Raw genomic sequence first — 17,620 nt, forward strand, 5'->3', positions numbered from 1 at the left:
TTTCCGGCACAATCGACACGTCGTAATTACTTGGCAAGGGGCGCAGGAGGACTATTCTTCTCTATGAGGTTTCACGACGCAGCACCAGGCTTTGATCGAACAAAAGGTCCGTGATTCTAAGACCCATTCCATCCCTTACTGGGTGCTACGGGCAGTTCCATTCTTTTGTGTACGTTCAAGATCAGTGTCGGGTGCCTGCTATTAGAATATTCGATCAGCATCAGAAGGTCCTAATAGGACTTTGGCCCCAGCAGATCTCATTAGCTACCTATCAGAATCTCTTGCGCCTAGGAACGATATTAGTGCAGAGGGGGTTGCTAGAAAGATATCTTTCAGCGACTCGCTCGTAGCTGCTGTAGAACTCACGGCCACGAAAGTGTGTCCAATACGCAACTCACGGTTTGTAAACAGCCTTAGTTACCAACATAAAGTGTTTATGTAGTCGCACGGTCATCAAGGACGTCTTGTGAGTCGATCCTTGTAGTATAAACTATTCGAGTGACGACTTCGCGGCAGGGGCTGAGGGCATGAGAAGGGCACCACCTGGGCTGTTGTTTGCTTGTGGCCAAACGAATGGGATGCGCCCTACATGACTGGGCAACCCTTCATTACCGAATCTACTTGTCAGATAAATTTACTTTGCCATCATAGCAACACGTAATGATTGCGCTGCAATTCGTCTGCGCTGCGGTGCTTAGGGACAGTGTCATCAGCCTTGCGTTTCTTCCCGCCATGTAAAATCCCAGGATGACCTAATACCGCAGCGTTGAACGGCAACGGCTCCGGGCCCGGGAGGGTGAGCAATAATTTGACGGAAGGTTATGTGTGTGCATCCCTCCGAAAACTGGCTTCATTGCGTATTAATTGAACTTTGCAACATTAAATCTTCGACTGACATGCGCATGTTATCTCCTTTATTATCCCTTTGGTAGAAGGCCCCAGTGCCGGGATTGCAATCGGAAGATTTCGCGCTTTTCTTCGCTGACTTCACCAGGTGTAGGTAACTAGGTGTGGCCTACTTCAACAGTTGCGAAGCTTCTCGGGGAGGAACGGCGTCTTTGGTCAAACTGAACTAGGCAAACTTCCACTGAACTCGTCCTTCGATAAACATCGAGACTGACTGGGGATGTGGCTATCTACGAAGCAGCTCTTCAAGAGGAAGTAAGATGAATTACCAGTTGGAAAGGGGCTACAGCTTTACCTGTGATCTTTAAGTTCAGTTGATCTTCCGCGGCATCCATGGGAAGTAAGCGCGGACACCATCATGCTTGATGAAAGTAGCAGAATTCCGAGCATCTCGAATCTCCGAAGGCCGCTTGACAGTTCGAATTGTCGATGGAAGTTTCTGCCCAGTCACCTCAGATTCCCCTCGTCTTTCCCGATAAGAGAGCTTGCCTGTTTGCTCTATGCAGGGCCAACTCTGACAACAAGTTTGGCCACCGAATGGTACCGAACGGTACCGAACGGGTGATACGAAAGGGATGGTTGGTATGAGGGAGAGATGCTGCCCGGGCTCCAGGATCGAGCGTGACCATCTCAAACGGTATCGGAAGACTAAAAAGCACCACTCTTGACGGTCGCATTCGCCATTGCGAAGTTCACTTTGGGCAGACTCGTCGCCATCGACGCATCTGCGTCATGAATAAACTTTGTAACCGTGCCTTATTGGCGAGCTGAAACTACTCTAATGGCCGTAACTTTGCATCAGAACAATAAACTTCGGCTAGAAGCAACTCACCAGGCACCGCACAGAACAAAAGAGGATCATGCCTATCACATTTGGAGCGCTTTCGGCATAGAACCCGACTTGTTGTCCAGTCATCATTCATGTCTTTGTCATCCCTATGTACACACACTCGGATTTCCCAGCCAAGCCAAAGCCTTTGTAGTCTCACCGAGTGACATGCCCACGACTTTCTCACCAAATATGTTCCACCGAATAGAGTTATTGAATTATGGAGTTTTAGGTTACCCACGAGGCATGAAAATGAGTGTCTTGTCGATTGTAATTTGTCCCGTGTGTTCGCTATCTCCGAACGATTGCTGACTCAAACTGCGCAAAAACCATTTCGTCAACACAAGCTCTCATACAGAGTTCCTACCAGGAACCGCAAGGGGTAAACCACCACTTCCACCGGGCTTAGGGGGCGGTGTTTGGGGCTTTGGAGGGTTCTGTGGTGTCTGCGGTGCGGGATTCTGAGGCGTCTGAGGCTGTTGGGGAGGAGGAGGAGGAGGGGCTTGCGGCTTGGGAGGTGTCTGAGGGGCAGCACCAGGCTTATTCCCATTTGTCGCACCTCCGGCGAGGGCACCAGCCATGAGAGCTCCAGCGGGGGCAGGGGCTGGATCCTTTGGGTTGTTTGTGTTTGTGTTACCGCCCGCCTTGGGCGTTCCTCCAGCCGGAGGCTTGGGTTTTGAACCGGCCGCAATTGCGCCGGCGGGAACAGGAGCAGGTGGGACGGGTTTAGCACCTTGGTTTGGATTACCTTTGGCAGCTCCAGCAGCATTTCCTCCAGCCGCGGCAGCTCCGGCTCCAGCCGCGGCGCCGGCCTTCTTGGGATTCGCAGCAGGTGGTTTGGGCGCGCCAGCGGGTGGTTTGGACGGAGTAGCAGCGGGAGGGGCGGCGGCGGGAGGCTGGGCGGCAGGCGGAGTCGGCGGAGTGACCTTGGCCGGAGGCGGTGCCGCCTTGGCCGGAGGTGGAGTGTTGACCTTCGCCTTTGCCTTTGCCTTTGCCTTGGCGGCCTTCGCCTTCTTCTTCTTCTTCTTCTTCTTTTTCTTGCCGAGGAGCTTGGCGAGTTTCTTCAGAATCTGACGCTCCTTGATGTGCGGCTCATCTTCCGCGACTAGCGCGGTCTCGGGCTGTTCAACAGCGGCGACGGCGACGGGGGCATTAATCTGCGGCACGTCCGCCTGAGCGCCCAGCTCGCTACTGTTTGTTAGTTTCGGGAGTACGACCTGCTTGACGAACGCGATGTATGCTTACCCTAGGTCCCGTTGGACAACGTCCGTCCCCGCCGGAGCACCGTTGATGCCGACGAGGAGGGCCGAGGCGAGCAGGAGGGCTGGCGTGAAGTATCTCATTATAGTGAATGGTGGTATTTGCTCAACAAATGATTGGAGGAGGTGGTGACCAAGACAAGCTTGGCGCTTGATAGGAGGGGAGTACTCGTATCTGAGGTTGCCGTTAGGGTATCGGCGTAAACTGAGGAGCCTGCCTGATCCTCCCACTACAGAAGTTGGCGATGGAGGACTTCTTTAATACTCCGTTTAGTCAACAAGAGCGAGTATGCATTCTGGCTCGAGCCCAGGGATGTGCAATGCTCGTCCAAACCTTGGAATGGCTTCCATTCTGCCAGCCGTAAGGGGTGGGCGTCGATCCATTGGCCGCGACTTCAGATTAACATTCACGGAAAGGGCGACTCGCGAGTGCCTGAAACTAGTAATCGCATCTCCAGGTCGACAGCATCTAGAGTTCACGGCTCCAAGTGCCCGACCTCACGAGAGCCACGCACCGCATAGAGCCGGATCGGCGCTGGGTGGAGGATACTACCTTGCATCTGGCTCGCCTTGAGTTCTCTCAGGGTGGGAAGCATCTCCCTGCGTCGCTAATTCTCCTAACTTTCTAGGATGAAGAGACGTTTCGCTGGGGCGTTTCGTGGGTGGAGGCTCTCCTCGTCTGATGTAAGCCTTGAGCAGAATTCTGCAAGAAGACGCGAGATGGACCAACTCGTCCGATGTCGATTCGTTTCAGTGCCTCTCTTGAGATGGTGTGTCCTGGAGGCTGACCTGGAGTATCCCTCTGCCCTTCCATACTCTCGGCAAGCGGAGTCCTGGTCTTAAGCTTACCTATGGCGCCAAAGGTACGAGGGGGCCAGGTCGTGGAAGCCAGGGGTTGGCTGTCATCTCCTCGCGACCACACTGGCGGTTCGACTTCGCCCGAATGCAGGCTGGAAGCTTCGGGAACCTTGCCCTCTTGCGATTCCCTGGATTCTGACGATAGTTCAGCGAGTTTGTGTTAGCTTCATTTCGAAAGTGTTTTGAAAGCCTGACGGTCTGGTGCGTGGCCCGTGGTTGGTTTACATGCAGGTTGAGAGGTAAATCGTCGCTTGCCGAGAAACTCAACTTCGCAGTCCATGCTTGAGAAAAAAACGTAATTCATCTCCTTGATCTAGTCCTTCATCCAAGAACCCACGTTGTGGGGAGAAGGGGGAGAAAGTGAGAATTAAGGTCAGCATAGTTAGACTAGTCCGCGGCTCTGCAGCAAAGTTTTCAGCAAACGCAATACGATGCAATCTTGCATCACGAGCCACATAGGCAAAACCGACGTCGATTTCCATGTCGTCCTTGATATCATGTACTACTATGGTACGCCGCCAAGACCGGCGCTCTCTCACTTGGAGGCCAGCGAAACGTCCTGACAGCTGGCGTGGAGAACGACGGAGGATCCTTTCAGACGGCAGTGGTAAAGAGCATCTCGTAGCGAACCGTGGTGCACCACAGCCCACTCAGATGACAAGATCGGGTGCTCTGCGCAACCTCATGCGAAGGAATGTTGACAGTTTGGATGGGCAAAGCGGCAGTCGCTCACGGACATCCAGCGGCGACCAGCCGCCAGTGGATATGGGTGGCGGACGAGTTCGGTGCATGAAAAGGCGCGGGTAAGGTGGGCTGCCAAGCTGCCTGCTTCCCCAGCGGCGATCCCCCAGAGAGTCGGGAGTTATCCACAAGGATGGACGCCCAGCAGGTATCGTTTCATGCGCCTCTCACTTCGTAGGGCCTGCTGATACATTGTCGTAGAAACCAAGGTACTTGTTTACAGGGCTGGGACGCTGGCTTTGCTGGCTCAACGGGCAGGTTACTCATTCAAAAGTTAGGGCTAACATCGTCTGAAGAGACCAGACTGAATCATGCCTAGGTGGCGTATCAGAAGACAAGACGTCGTTATTGGGGCGGATATGCAGGTACGATGGCTCAGCCAATGGCAGCTCCACGTCGTTTTGCCTTGTGATTTCCTTGCCTTCTCCGTGATAGCCCGGTGGGCGAGATTCCGCCGTTGCCGCAGGTAAGGTTGCTTAGTCCGCTGGCAATATCATGCATTTGTTGTACGCTTCGGCAGTGTCAACTTGGCAAACGCGGCCTGGTCCGTTGAATGGCGGAGGATCAACTCTTGGACGTTTCCTCGGGTTCACGCTGCAAAAGAAGCTTTCTGCGTAGGCGATCTTTGTGCAGATCTTTGAGACTCGCAACGTGCAGGAACCGATGGTATGAGACTCTGTGGCGCAGGGTAATTATGTGACGATGCTGCAGAACCTGCAGAAGAGCTGTTGCAGATGGCTCTTGGCACGGTCCTATTTTTGGTCTCTCGCAGTCTTGGCCAGAACTCTGGAAGGTGTTGATCCTGCAGTCTTGACTCTCGAATTCCTTGACTGAGTAGCCAGTATGGATAGACAGGCAGAAGATAGACTTTCCAGACTACACCTGCGAGCCAGAACGTCAGAGTCTGGATATACGATGCGTGGGCCACATGCCTTGAGATTACGGAACAGGCGCAATCGAGGTATGACGAGAGGATGGAGACATAGGGTGACGAATGCTTTGCCAAAGTCAGTACCGTCCGAGTCGTGTCGATGGCCTCATGAAGGGGGGTTCGGGGACCGAGGGCGCGTCTGAGCATCGAAAGGGGGGGGGGGGGGGGTTCGACTTACATAATGCACTTACATAAGCCGTTGCGCTGTCCGGCCGTTCCGAGCGGGAAAACCTCTTGCCGGGGATGAATCGGGGCTGGCTGATAAAATAAGGAGATATGGCCGAAGATCAGCCACCTCAGGAAAGATGCCTTATATAAGCTGACATAAGCCGGAGAAACGCGGGGGAGCGGATGGAGGTACGTACCTACACACAGGTCTCCACCAGCGCTGCGGGTTTTCCCCCCGCGGCACCCCCGGCGGACCGGCACCTGATCCCCGCGCCTCTCCCCCTTCTCTCTCGTGCTTCCGTAGGATCCTCCGTGCCCCTCACTTCTCACCGGTTTTGTGGCTGCATCTCCAGCCGCTCGGTGCAACATCCCGTGCTACCACCGCTTGATCACTTCATCTTGCGGTACAATACCTTAAGCGAATGCCTTGTCAATAATTGAGGGGTATCGACGTCTGCCGATATGACTAACACTGCGTACAAGGGGGAGAAAACGTTCCATAGGTACCCCAATTTCACTCTCCGTACACGTCATGACTTTTGGCTCCCGGGTTCTTATCAAAATGAGCTGCCTCTCTTGGCTGGATACGCCATCATTCCGCGTTGACTAAAGCTACGCGATCCCGGCCGTTTCTTATCACTCTCGCCGGGCTCCGGGGCCGTGCCGGCAGACTACTCTACGCGATGCACCCTCTGCATCGAGCTAGGCATGCACGCAGAGATATCTTGGCTTGGACAGTTGGGTTTATAATGCAAGCAACCCCAGGTTGAATAATCTAGAAGATGCTACGTGATCAAGTCAACCATTTGAAGTCTTACTATCGCGAGACTTGCTCTCGCTCACTTGGGCACAATGGCAACCTATCGCCCAGTGATTATTCTCGCCCTGATCTGGCTGAACATCTTTGGCATTGCGACCTGCTTGACGACGGGTGAGCTTGCCATCATATCAACTGTAGTCCGGTCTATCAACTGACTTGAGTTGTAGTCAAGGGTGTACCATTTCCCGGCCTGATAGATGTGACTCTCGACGAATTGGCCGAGGGCCTCGAAAACGGGCTCTTCACCAGTGTTGACCTCGTCAATGCCTATCTTGGGCGCATCAATCAAGTGAATAGTACGCTCAATGTCGTGGCCGAGGTGAACCCGGATGCTCTGTCAATTGCCGCCGACCTGGATGCTTCGCGCGCCAATGGCACAATCAAGGGCCCGCTCCACGGCATTCCCATCCTCATCAAGAACAACATCGCGACCGCCGACCAGATGAATAACACTGCGGGCTCTTGGGTCTTGCTAGGTGCCAAAGTTCCTCAAGATAGCTTCATGGCGAAGAAGCTTCGAGAGGCTGGTGCCATTATCCTCGGCAAGACCAACCTCAGTCAGTGGGCCAATTTTAGGAGCAACAATACGAGCAACGGGTGGTCCGCGTACGGAGGTCAGGTCTATGCTGCCTACTATCCCCAGCAAGATCCGAGTGGGAGTTCCAGTGGTAGTGGTGTGGCCTCAGATCTCGGCCTCGCACTTGCGGCTCTGGGCACCGAGGTACGTGATACAGCTTCATGTGCACTAGATCATCTTTCCTCACACTATGCAGACCGATGGTTCCATTGTCTCTCCCTCTCAACGTAATAACCTCGTCGGCATCAAGCCAACCGTTGGCCTGACCTCCCGGCACCTGGTGATACCGATTAGTGAACACCAAGATACCATCGGACCCATGGCCCGCACCGTCAAGGATGCCGCCTACATCCTCCACGCTATCGCCGGCGCAGATCCCAACGATAACTACACGTCAGCGATACCCAACAATGGCGAGATCCCAGACTACGCAGCTGCTTGCGATATGTACGGTCTGCGTGGAGCTCGCATCGGAATCCCTCGTAATGCCATCGAACTCTTCTCCGACAACACCACCGGGACTGAAACGGATGCCTTTGAGGAGACCCTTGAGGTATTCAAAGCTGCTGGTGCCGTAATTGTCGACAATGCCAACTTTACCGCCGCGGAGCAGCTAGCTACGTCAAACTCCGAGACCATCGTCCTGAACGCAGACTTCATCTCGAACTTGGCTTCCTATCTCGCCGAACTCACAGTCAACCCGAACAATGTGAAGTCTCTGGCCGACGTCCGCGATTTCACGCAATCATTCGCGCTCGAGGATTACCCTGATCGCAACACGGGTGTCTGGGATGAGGCTCTTGACGAGCAAGGGTTCAACAACACCGACCCGCGATTCTGGGCCGCCTGGCAAGAGAGCGCATTCCTCGGTGGTGAAGGCGGGCTATTTGGAACACTGGAAAGGCACAATCTCGACGCCGTCATCTTGCCGACGAGCTTCTCCAGCACCTGGGCCGCTATCGTGGGCGCACCTGTGGTTACCGTTCCCCTGGGTTTCTATCCCGCGAACGCCACGGTGATCAAGAATAGGAGGGGTAACCTCGTCGATACTGGTCCGCATGTCCCGTAAGTAGACCTTGCAACTAACTGCTTGATGACGGATACTGATTGCTCCTAGATTCGGTATCAGCTTCCTCGGCGCAAAGTTCTCCGAAGCAAAGCTCATCAGCCTGGCCTATGCTTACGAGCAGAGGACCAAGACGAGGGACAAGATTCAACCATACATCACGCCTAATGTCGAGATTGGTGACTTTGCTGGATATTAGTGACTGTTGGAATCGCTTTACAGAGGAGTATTTCTTGCACCTGTAATTATCAACGTTCAATTCTGCTGGTGCCCTGGACCTGTCCGTCGTCGGTAACCGGCGCCTTGACTAGGTACCAATAGTCTGGCTTTTGAGGAAAATGCAATAAGATTTGTACATTGCCAAAGTTTCTTCGAAAATAATGATGATACAGGGCTTTCACGACAGCTGATGAGAGCGAGATTCATCGAGATACACCCCTAAACACCAGCCGGGTTATCCGAGATGGCGATATGTCGATGCCGTCCAGAACCCGGAACTCTAATTTCGTCGACATTGGGAACAGCAGTCCACTCTCAATATTCATATTAGGCATACCAGAGCTGCTGACTAGCTTTCTGAGAGTCCCAGTATGAAAGTTACATCTCACTTAATCTTCCCGAGTGCCATTAGATGATCACAGCTCGCATGACGGATGAGTTCGCCATTCGTTACTTTGTTCAGTCGCAGTAATGCCTTGACTCAGTATACATTGTGTCAACAGATCAATCAACCTATCGGTTCGTCCCAAGATCTAAGCCGCACCTTATTTTCACATTTGACATCATCGGTTTCACCAAAACATGCGACGTCATCACCTAGCTCTGACCAGTAGCTCAATACCTTTCTTCCTCTAGCTCCTCATAACCGATTTCGTGGAGAAATAGGCACGCCAGCGCCAGCTTCCCCGCAACAATAGGTAGGTAGTATCTTGAAGGTAATAAGAATCACCGGTTAGACACGGCGCCACGTGTTGTTGTCGGTAAAGTATCCGTATGATAGCCACCTCAATGCACCACGGAGGTCGCCGCGGCTCTCAAGGATGAGTTTGGGTGGCGCTCAAGTAACCCCCAAGAAAGCCAAGGGATCGAAGTGGGAACACGGAGAAAGGGCCGACTCGACAAACCCGAACGCGCTGTCAGGCGATGGACACATGCAACACGCCGCCATCCCGCCACAGTGCAACATCGTCGATCATTCGCGAAGCTGGAGGATCCGGAGAAGCCTCCCATTGTCAGGCCGCATTAAGCTTCCTGTCTCATCCCATCTTGCCTACCATCTTCTCACTTGACTTACGGTAGAGTCCCAGCATCTTCATTAATCTCAATTGATATTCGTCCGGTGGGCGCAGCAAAAGCTCGCACTGACCTCCCCCCTCCCAGCATCATCGTCCCATCTCCCACTGGATCACCACACGGTCAAGACGTCGCCTCCCGGCTCCGCTAATTCCTCTCCACAACTCGCCAAATTTTTTCTTGGACGGGGCTCCAGTCCCTGAAAAGCTCGTCCTGTTCAAACCTCCCCCCTTACTTCGTCACCATTCCCGTGCGTAGTGGACGGCACGGCACACAAGCCAAAAGCGAACCATGCGTCCTACTACTGCAGCAGCGCCGGGCGAGGACATGTCTGGCACCGACATGAAGTCCGAGAAGCACGGAGGAGGAGGAGGGCCCGAGAACGAGATCGGGCCCGGCGGCGAGGCGGGTGTGGATACTCCTATTCGCTCTCTTCCGCCCAAGGGCGACGAGACGGGCAAGTCGTCACGCGACAGAGAGGAAGTCGTCGACACGAGCGACTTGGAGGTCGGCACCAACCAGACCGACTCGATGAGAGATGCCAAGGGCAAGGGAGCGAAAGTGGCCCGGTTCTATAGGAAGTTCAAGCTTCCGATCCACGTGTTTGTATGGATGTTGTTCACAGCGTAAGTTGAGAACCTCTCTCATGCTCTCAGATGCCCCCTTCTCGGTGGCTAGTCTGGTGGCATCGGTTGACCGAAACTTCCTGGACAGATGGTGGATCGTCGGCCTCGTCTTCCAGCGCGATAAGATGGGCTGGTTGAAGTCTTTCCTGGTCTATCTCGCCATCACCATACGCATCGTCACCTTGTGGCTCCCTGCCGCTGCCGTCATGGTACCGCTGCGCTTCGTCTGGAAGCACACCGTTGGCAGAGCGTACGACATAATCCCCAGCAAACTGCACCAGCCTCTTGCTGCGCTTCTCACCATTGGCGTGTTCCTGGTCGGTTCCATGGTCCCGGAGGAAGTGGGAGAGAACACTCGTGCCAGTCGCGCCATCAGTCTCTTTGGCCTGCTTCTCATGATCGGTCTTCTCACCCTCACCTCCCGCGACTGGAGGAAGATCCCCTGGCACACTGTCATCGGCGGGATGCTCACGCAGTTCATCATAGCCGTATTCGTGCTCAAAACGGGCGTCGGCTACGATATCTTTGCCTTCATCTCCGAGATGGCCCGGACGCTTCTGGGTTTCGCAAAGCAGGGTCTCGAGTTCTTGACGTCGACCGAAGTATCTGCTCTGACCTGGTTTCTCATTTCTGTGATCCCGGCCATCATTTTCTTCATCTCGCTCGTCCAGCTGCTCTATCACTGCGGGTTCCTGCAATGGTTCATCAAGAAGTTTGCCGTCTTCTTCTTCTGGTCGCTTCGCGTCTCAGGCGCCGAGGCCGTGGTGGCGACGGCGACGCCTTTCGTCGGGCAAGGTGAATCGGCCATGCTCATCAAGCCGTTCGTGCCGTACCTTACGCTGGCCGAGATCCATCAGGTCATGACCTGTGGCTTTGCAACTATCGCGGGATCCGTGCTGGTTGGTTACATTGGCCTCGGCCTCGACGCACAAGTTCTTGTCTCGTCATGCGTCATGTCTATTCCAGCAAGTATTGCAGTGTCCAAGCTTCGCTACCCAGAGACAGAGGAAAGCATCACTCGCGGTAGCATCACAGTTCCGGATGACGAGGAAAAGGCTGCCAACGCCATCCACGCCTTTGCTAACGGAGCTTGGTTCGGTATCAAGGTCGCCGGCATGATCGTCGCCACACTCCTCTGCATCATTTCCTTCGTCGCCCTCATCAACGGCATCCTCGGCTGGTTCGGCAAGTTCTTGGGCATCGACGATCCCCCATTGACCCTTCAGCTTGTTCTGGGCTACGTCTTTTACCCCGTCGCCTGGTGTCTGGGTGTGCCCAAGAAGGACCTGCTCACCGTGGGAGAGCTCATTGGAATCAAGATCATCACCAACGAATACGTTGCTTTCAACTCTCTGTCGAGCAAGGTCGAACCCTACATCTCCATGTCACCTCGCTCCAAGCTCATTGCAACCTATGCCTGCTGCGTAAGTTCACTTTTGACAGAGTCGCAACCCTGCGTAGAATAGGAAGCTGACCAGATTTCGCAGGGCTTCGGCAACATTGGTTCACTGGGAACTCAGATCGGTGTTCTTTCACAGATTGCTCCCGGACGCGCCGGAGATGTGTCACGAGTCGCCTTGTCTGCCTTGTTCGCCGGCGTACTTTCAACCCTCACGTCGGCGAGCGTCGCTGGCATGTTGTACACTGGCTAGCTTCGGGATAGAGGCCGAGGCTTAGGCCACGACAATAGAATCACATTACATTGTATCATATGTAACAATAGCGGTAGGAAGATTATCTGCCGTGACATGATACTGCCTGCCAGATGCGAAGCTATCCGTCCTCTCTTCACGTGCCAGACGAGTGCAGCATGCGAACACGACGCTCATACTTCAACAGTCTGCGGAGCAAGTCTGGGCATGCTACGCTGCTGAGGCTGAGTCGATCGCACCGCAATTGAATCCAGGCCAACCACTCGCCGGGGGTCTGCGGGAGCCGCCGGACCACCTGAATGCTAACCGCAGAGCTCTGAGAGAGCCAACATGTCCCCTTCGGCATGAGCAACTAACTTTCCTCAGCTGACCGGCAACGGAACTGACCGCGAGAGCGATGAGGCCCATGAGAGAGCTGTACCCGTCCTGCATGCCGCTAACAAACCTTGTGCTTCGCAACGTGTCCCGTTGGGCGTCGCAGTCAAGACATTCATCTAGGCTGACTTCAGCTGGCGTTTTCAGCCTCCCTCCCGGTAAGGCGGCAGCGGCCGAGGCTGAATTCTCTTGACCTCTGTATCTTGTACTCTATTCTAGGGACTAGGGACCATCCGTTTCCCTACGGAAAAACAGGCAAGCCTCCGTGTCTCAATTAGCGAGGACTGTGACACCAGAACGCTCTGCGCGGTATCTGTCAAAAATGCTTCCTCACTGCTCCGGAATCAGGAGTTAACAGTCATAGCCTCGGCCTCCGGTTCATCCATTGAACCCCTCTCTCGCTACCCCATACCCCAGGTTAATCAAGACAGCCAAGAGACGGATTCACGAAACTCCCCGCCATTTCACGTAATAGAATCTCTCTTGAACAGATGGCATATGAAGTCTGATCGTTGGGCGGCCAGAGTGTTTGTGGGAGAGATGAATGGCGTCAACAGAGGTTCCGCTAGAATGCCAACCTCTTACGAGAAATTTACTCCATAGTACCAATCCATTACCCCATCGCTTCCTTTTCCCCAACTGTGCGTTCGTCCCAAGCTTTTCCAAGAGCTGTTGAATACCTGGAGAAGGCGTGGAATTACCGAATGCACATGGGAATTTCCATATTGCACTTACTGCCCTAGTTAGTCTCATCTGGGGTCTGGTCAATTTGAAGCATCACTGATTCGTGAGAGATCATGTGGAAGAGCTGGGGAAAAGTGACCCACTGCACACAGAGATTCTGAAGCACTTAATTTTCCACACTTTGAAAAACTTCACGAGGGGTGCCAGGGACTAGCAACTACTCTCTCGGCGCTGGCGGCCATGGAAACGCTAGAAAATGCGTAGAAGACGCCAGTGAAGGGGGATACCTAGCACCTTCAGGCACTGAGAAGAAAAACTTTGAGGTGTTGGCCGTGAGTAGCCGTCGATGGGTGAGCAGGGGAAGGGCAGGGTAGCATCCCGAGACTCGCAATTATTTCAGGCTGCAGAGGCTGCATCGACGATCGATTCAACTGCGATGCAACAGCTACCTCGCGTCGACGACTATGCCAGCATTGCCTATCGCGGTTGTTTGATTGCGAAAATATTGACCCCAAAAGTGACTCCGTCTGATAAAGGAATTTGAGGCTTCAACAACTCCGCGGCCTTCTCGCCGTTGCGAGTTCTCAGTCAGCCTCTTAGTGCAGCCTCAAGCGTGTGTTTTGCAGATTTCGGCACACAAAGCACTAGAGCAAGCCACCGGCAGACTGGTTTGCCTAGCAGGCCTAGGAGACTGTCCGAGGCGCCTAGCCGGGCCAAGGCCGAGAAGATATCAAATCCAGGCGCGCATACGAGTCGCCGGAGCAGTGATGGGTAAAATACCGCATCTAGGGGCTCTTGGCAAAGCTGATCCGGCACAATATTCGGGTTAGGGGCGCGTCGGGAATGGCGCGATTTTGATTACTTTCCGTGCTTCTAGGAACAGTGGGAAGCGCCGGAGCGGAGGCCGTTTCGATTTTCTCGGGAATGGGAGGGGGGAAGAAGAAGAGAAACCAATATCAGACGCCCGCACATCGTTCCGGGGGACCATAGTACCGACTCGCACCGTCTGGTTGGACGGTAGATGGAAAACCCGTTTCGCGGTGACGGAAGGGAATTCGTCACAAGTTGCTCCGTGGATAGGAGACATCTTTGGACTTCAGTCTTTCAATAGCCGTTCAACTTGCTCACCGACGGTCCCAAAGTCAGTATCCCTGCTCTGTCCCGCCCACTATCCCAGATCTTGCAGTGCCTGGACAGACGTCGGGAATTAAGAGCTGGGTCCTTTTAGATGACGACGAGCCGGCCTCGAGTCGGCTGCTTGCATCTTCGACCAACGCGTGGGACCGGGACCGGGACTTGGGGACTCATGTGCGGTATTCCTGCACTGGGGAGGATTGGGGACCTTGGGGGACGACGGGATGGATCACGTCTGACAGTCTGATGTCTGACTGTCTCGTCTCTTGACTGGCAAGCTGCGAATACCTACCTGACAGCAGACCCCAAACTTGACAAAGACGCACTGATCGCCAAGCACCACAGGCTGAGGGGTCTTCCCCCAGGATGGCTGTGCACTTTGCGAGTGGGTGTCTGAGTTCAACGGCGCATCTGGCGCTGTTGGGCTTGTTTTCGTCAATCAGAGGGAAGTAGGACGATGATCCCCTTCGGTATGCGATCCGGCCGAGTGTCCCACGTTTGCGTGATGACAATCAGACATCAAATCTGCCCTGGCGCCGCCATTCCAGCGCATTGTCAGTTCACGCTGAAGTGAAGAGCAGACTGGAGTCTCATTTTCGCATCACGCATGCAGCTGAGAAGTGCTGACCTTTCCCAGTCAGCCCAGACGCCCCAGCTAGCATGTAATTACTGCGCAGAGAGTCCCGAGAAATGCAGAATGGACCTTTGGGCTGGAATGTGGGAGAGACGCTGCCGACTCTTTGGGAATGGTTCCCGCAGGACAGGACGCTCTGCCATTCGTACGACGCACACTAAATGGGTGGGCAGGGGGACTTGCATCCGGCCAAGTGCCCGAGCAAAAGCGACGGGGTCTCGCGGGGCTAATGCGGCCGTGGCCATTCAGTCCTGGCTCCCAAGAAACAAAACATGCTAGCAAGATTTTTCCGTCTATGCCTCTATGGCAGAGTGGCAGTACGGATAGGTAATGCTGACTGCCAGAAGGGAACGTGAGCCAACTTTACGACTTGTCCAAGACAAGACATTTCCAGCCATTGACTTTGGCAGAATTTGACAAGACGAGGCAAAGTGGCCGAACCGTCCCAAGCCATCCGAGGTGGCCCATCGGTAGTCTAAGCCAAAGTCAGCCAAGGGCGAGGATAAGCTCGGGCAAGCCCATGCTCAACTTTCCCAAGTTCCCACTCCGAGGCAGGGAAGAGGAGTACAGGGGCCATGTGGAGGAGATAAGGACCTGCTTATTTGGGCCAGAGATAAACGTCTTGGCGGGGAGATAGATCTAGGCTCTGAGTGGACGAAGCAACAGCTGGAGAAGCGATGGAGGGGGAGAGTGGCAGGGAAGATGGTGGTTGGGGCCCTTGGTGAGAGGTCTGGGAGGGATGGGTGGGAAGATGCAGCGCGTTTCTAGAACGTAAGATGGAATGCCCACGCGGACGATATTATCAATAAGCGTTAGTGTCAGCGTCGCGATTAGACTTATTTGGTGACCCGCTGGTGAAGCCGAACACCTAAAAGGTTCACATAACATGTACGTATTCGTTTACTCTGTTCTGGCCTGGGCATTTGTTCCTGTGGACTCGTGGAGGGGCACGTCGTGAAGGGCAGAGAAAAGGAATCATGGGACAGACGTCCTTCAACGGCTCTATCCACATCCCCTCTGCCGAGCAACGGGTATTTTGCGGGAGGTTGAGACTCCAAGAAGCAACAAGAGATTCAAGAGATGGACAAGCCGCTGGCGGTTCTTGGACACGGGTACGATGGGGCAAATGGCGCAGTGGCGCGCATTCTAAGCTTTTGGCAGACGCAGCCACCACTTGGTGTTGAGCTGTCAGAGAGTCAGCCAGTGAATGTAAGTAATGCGACGAACGGTCTATTCTTCCATGCAGTAGCGGTACCTAGATTCACATCATCGAGACTGGGCAGAGACGGCCATGCCGATATCTCTATCAGTGCCTCGTGAAGACTGGTTTGTTCCCTTGCAGGGTCGACGACTCGAGGGATCCCGCTAGGCTCTCCCAGTAATACTGCCAGCAGTCTGCTAGTACCTTAGTAAAGGTAAAATCACCGCTGCCCATCAGCAGCAACGAATGGAGTAGGTAGTGTACGGATACTTGGATCGATTCAGCGAGCGAACAGCCTATCTGGGCACGAGCCATTGGCGGTGATTGGCGTGAGGGTATGAATCGTGGCTTGAGGGTGCCCCCGCAGATTGCCCGAGTAGATGGCCATCGCGTGAGCCTTCTATCTCTTGGCTTTCTGTGACTTGACGAGAGCTGGTGGAGGTCGTGGTGTTGGTCGTGGTTGTTCCTGTTCTGGCACGCTTGGCCGTCGTACTCTAAGTCCGTACGCCTTATCCGTGTCCGGGACACCCACGCTGTGGGACGGAACCAGCTGAAGCCTGCATATTCGCACGCCGTCTATGTCTCTCCCCGTCGCACTCTGCCTTGCGCAGTGCTAAGTTTTAGGGTAGAGAGAAAGAGAGGCGTACCGGGTGGCCGGGCGGACTGACTACCTACCTCTCTCGCAGTCGGAAGACTTGTAGCCTGATCGTGATGGAAGGTCTGTTGATCTCCCGCTGTTGGCGATAAATCGGGAGAAAGAGGAACGATGAGGGTGAACTGAGTTTGCCCCAGAGATAAGCATCATCGCGTAAGTCCGTACGACTAATATTACGGTGAAAATTCTGACAGTCTGGGTCAAATCTCTCAAGGCAATTCTCAAGCTGCTGGAGGGAACCACCTGGAGGATTTGCTCACTCTGCGGGCGTTACTCTAGAACTGTTTCTTGCAACCGAAGTGGCAGAACTGGAATTTGGCACATCGACCTGCTGCGTCCGGCCGTCGAAGGAATCCCGCGCATTCGGCCATTGTCTTGGTGTTTTCTTGGTACCACCGATCGTTGCCCATCTCGAGCCAGGGTCTGTCTCGCTTGCTCAGGCACCTCGGGGCTCATCCTCCTTTGCTTGTCACGTCTAAGCTTTCCCCAACTCTTCCTATCAGCGAGTAAGACTGGCGTGAACTGGCTTCGCGAAGGACTGGGCAGCTGGGCAGTCTCTAGGCGCAGCTGACTTGGAATCACGACTCATGCTCGGCGGTCGACGATACTCCGCGTTAAGGATTGACTTTGACTGACTGCCAAGTATCCGTATCTCTCCTTTCTTGTTCTCTTCATCTCAACGTACTGCGAAGTCCCCGCTGAAGCTATGGCTTTCCCATCACCTCCGCACATCCAAGTCACACTTCTCCAAACTTGCCCGCCGCCACCCATCCATCTGACTGCACTGATGATGCTCGCCAAGGCTGAACGGCGTTGGACACGCAACTTTCCAGTGCCCAATCACAGCCAACAGATATTACAAACCACAACTCAACTCAACTGCCCGTGCTGCCTTTGTCTTTGCTTCCTTTCCGCAAGACAAGTGAACCCTTGCCACGCCCCCCCTCCATCCACAGAATCAGCCTATCCTTGTCTTACTGTTGTTTCCTGGCCCATTCGTACCCCGGTAGACAGGCTTTTTCTCCACCACAATCCCCCTCCCCTCACTCATCCTCCAGTCCCCTCCTCGACCAGTCCAGTGCGGCACTGCTGGGCCCTGACTGAGAGACTGGACTGGCTCAACGGAGGAGAATGGAGAAGCTGTCTGTGAGACACGGCCTTTACTCACCCATTCTCCCTCTATCTCTCCACAATCACCTGGCTAGCCTACC

The 17,620-nt window shown here is 54.2% G+C and overlaps 3 protein-coding genes across 3 annotated transcripts; 2 read left to right on the forward strand and 1 right to left on the reverse strand.

Moving 5' to 3' along the window:
- Positions 1–2,085: 2,085 nt before the first annotated feature.
- Positions 2,086–4,045, reverse strand: HER10_EVM0013223 (uncharacterized protein; the record flags this gene model as incomplete). Its single annotated transcript, XM_035482587.1, has 2 exons — positions 2,981–4,045; positions 2,086–2,923 (listed from the first exon to the last, which is right to left on the reverse strand). Exons 1-2 carry the CDS (start codon positions 3,076–3,078, stop codon positions 2,086–2,088), a joined length of 936 nt encoding a protein of 311 aa, XP_035339083.1. The 5' UTR covers positions 3,079–4,045.
- A 2,251-nt stretch (positions 4,046–6,296) lies between these two features.
- Positions 6,297–8,354, forward strand: HER10_EVM0007142 (amidase; the record flags this gene model as incomplete). The annotated part of the gene is made up of 4 exons (XM_035476708.1): positions 6,297–6,623; positions 6,680–7,233; positions 7,286–8,154; positions 8,207–8,354. The coding sequence occupies exons 1-4, from the start codon at positions 6,545–6,547 to the stop codon at positions 8,352–8,354; spliced, it is 1,650 nt and encodes a 549-aa protein (XP_035338529.1). The 5' UTR covers positions 6,297–6,544.
- An 871-nt stretch (positions 8,355–9,225) lies between these two features.
- Positions 9,226–12,983, forward strand: HER10_EVM0007674 (NupC family nucleoside transporter). Its single transcript, XM_035477223.1, has 3 exons — positions 9,226–10,074; positions 10,163–11,498; positions 11,562–12,983. The coding sequence occupies exons 1-3, from the start codon at positions 9,740–9,742 to the stop codon at positions 11,724–11,726; spliced, it is 1,836 nt and encodes a 611-aa protein (XP_035338579.1). The 5' UTR covers positions 9,226–9,739; the 3' UTR covers positions 11,727–12,983.
- The last annotated feature ends 4,637 nt before the right edge of the window (positions 12,984–17,620 follow it).

Source organism: Colletotrichum scovillei (assembly GCF_011075155.1).
Source record: "Colletotrichum scovillei strain TJNH1 chromosome Unknown Contig00001, whole genome shotgun sequence".
In the NCBI taxonomy this organism is placed as follows: domain Eukaryota; kingdom Fungi; phylum Ascomycota; class Sordariomycetes; order Glomerellales; family Glomerellaceae; genus Colletotrichum; species Colletotrichum scovillei.

Bases quoted from the DNA above. Each gene is read 5' to 3' on its own strand.
- HER10_EVM0007674 (XM_035477223.1), top strand. From the start codon at position 9,740: ATGCGTCCTACTACTGCAGCAGCGCCGGGCGAGGACATGTCTGGCACC. The intron at 10,075-10,162 runs GTAAGTTGAGAA...CTTCCTGGACAG, and splicing joins GTATGGATGTTGTTCACAGC to ATGGTGGATCGTCGGCCTCG. The intron at 11,499-11,561 runs GTAAGTTCACTT...CAGATTTCGCAG, and splicing joins TTGCAACCTATGCCTGCTGC to GGCTTCGGCAACATTGGTTC.